The sequence below is a fragment of the Brassica oleracea genome, chromosome C3, assembly GCF_000695525.1.
Source record: "Brassica oleracea var. oleracea cultivar TO1000 chromosome C3, BOL, whole genome shotgun sequence".
Lineage (NCBI taxonomy): Eukaryota > Viridiplantae > Streptophyta > Magnoliopsida > Brassicales > Brassicaceae > Brassica > Brassica oleracea.
In genome coordinates this window covers 26,801,781-26,802,803 of record NC_027750.1, presented here as the reverse complement: position 1 = coordinate 26,802,803, position 1,023 = coordinate 26,801,781, and the positions used below count along the sequence as shown (strand labels likewise).

General features: G+C 42.6%; 1 protein-coding gene across 1 annotated transcript in view; it reads left to right on the top strand.

The window, feature by feature from the left end:
* The window catches only part of LOC106330262, a 3,047-nt gene that overhangs the window by 778 nt on the left and 1,246 nt on the right, over positions 1–1,023 (top strand). The window contains exons 3-4 of the mRNA XM_013768764.1: positions 271–354; positions 422–783. Coding sequence (XP_013624218.1) covers positions 271–354; positions 422–783 — 446 coding nt within the window. The remainder of the gene's footprint in view (positions 1–270; positions 355–421; positions 784–1,023) is intronic.

Sequence of the window (1,023 nt, the reverse complement as noted above, 5' to 3'; positions counted from 1 at the left end):
CCGATGGGGTGGAAAGCGTACACGTGCAAGCTTGATAAATTATTGTCTGCCAAAATCGAAAAGCATGGCGAGGTAAGATTTAACGCTGACTTAATTTATTTGATGGCTGAGTTCGGAGTTACTTAATGGCTGAGTTATGTGTTAAATTACGGCTGAATTATTTTAGTTGATGGCTGAGTTATGTGTTAAATCACATCTGAATTATTTTAGTTGATGGCTGAGTTTTGTGTTAGTTTGGAGGCTGAGTTTTGTTATAACCTGGTGTTGCAGGTGCGTGTGAGGAGAATGGTTTTCAAGGACTCAATTGAAGAGATGTTTCCTATTTGGCCGGGTGAAGATGATGACCCACAACTTGTTAGGTATTAAGTTGATAACAGACATACATTCAGGTAGATTTGTGAAAGGTTTGTGGGAAGTGCAGGGGAATGCAAAGGGGAAGGGGAAGGGGAATGAGAAGAAGAGAATGAAGGGTGGAGTTTCGTCAGAAGCTGAGCCACCCACTAAGAAGCAGAAGAAAGTTAAGACACATAATGAGTCTGAAGCTGATGCAGCGGGAAAGGGTTCTAGCGAGAATGAAGGTAGCAAAGAGTTGGAGTTGGAGAACAAAGCGACTCTAACGACCATTATGAATACTCTGGATATTATTTCTGGAAAAATTGATCAGGTTGACTCACGGTTGGAAGCTTACGAGTTAGACCGGAACAGGTCATTGATGGACCAAAAGGCCATTGAAGACAGAGTGAATTATTTACTGGAGGAGCGTCTGAAAGATCTGGGGATTGGGTAAATTCCCGAAAACCATGATAACCCCTCTCCACCATTATCAGATAACTCTTTATCGAAGGCATCACCGGTGGTTCGAACGCATCAGAAGTATGTCAATAGTCCAGCGTTAGTAGCTGCGACTCCTGGACCGAAAAATAATTTGGCCAAAACGTTGAAAAGGAATCAGGGGTGAAAAGTGCTTTGGATGAGGAGTTTGGTAGTGTCGATAAAGCTACTGATATGCGGCCTCTTGATTTC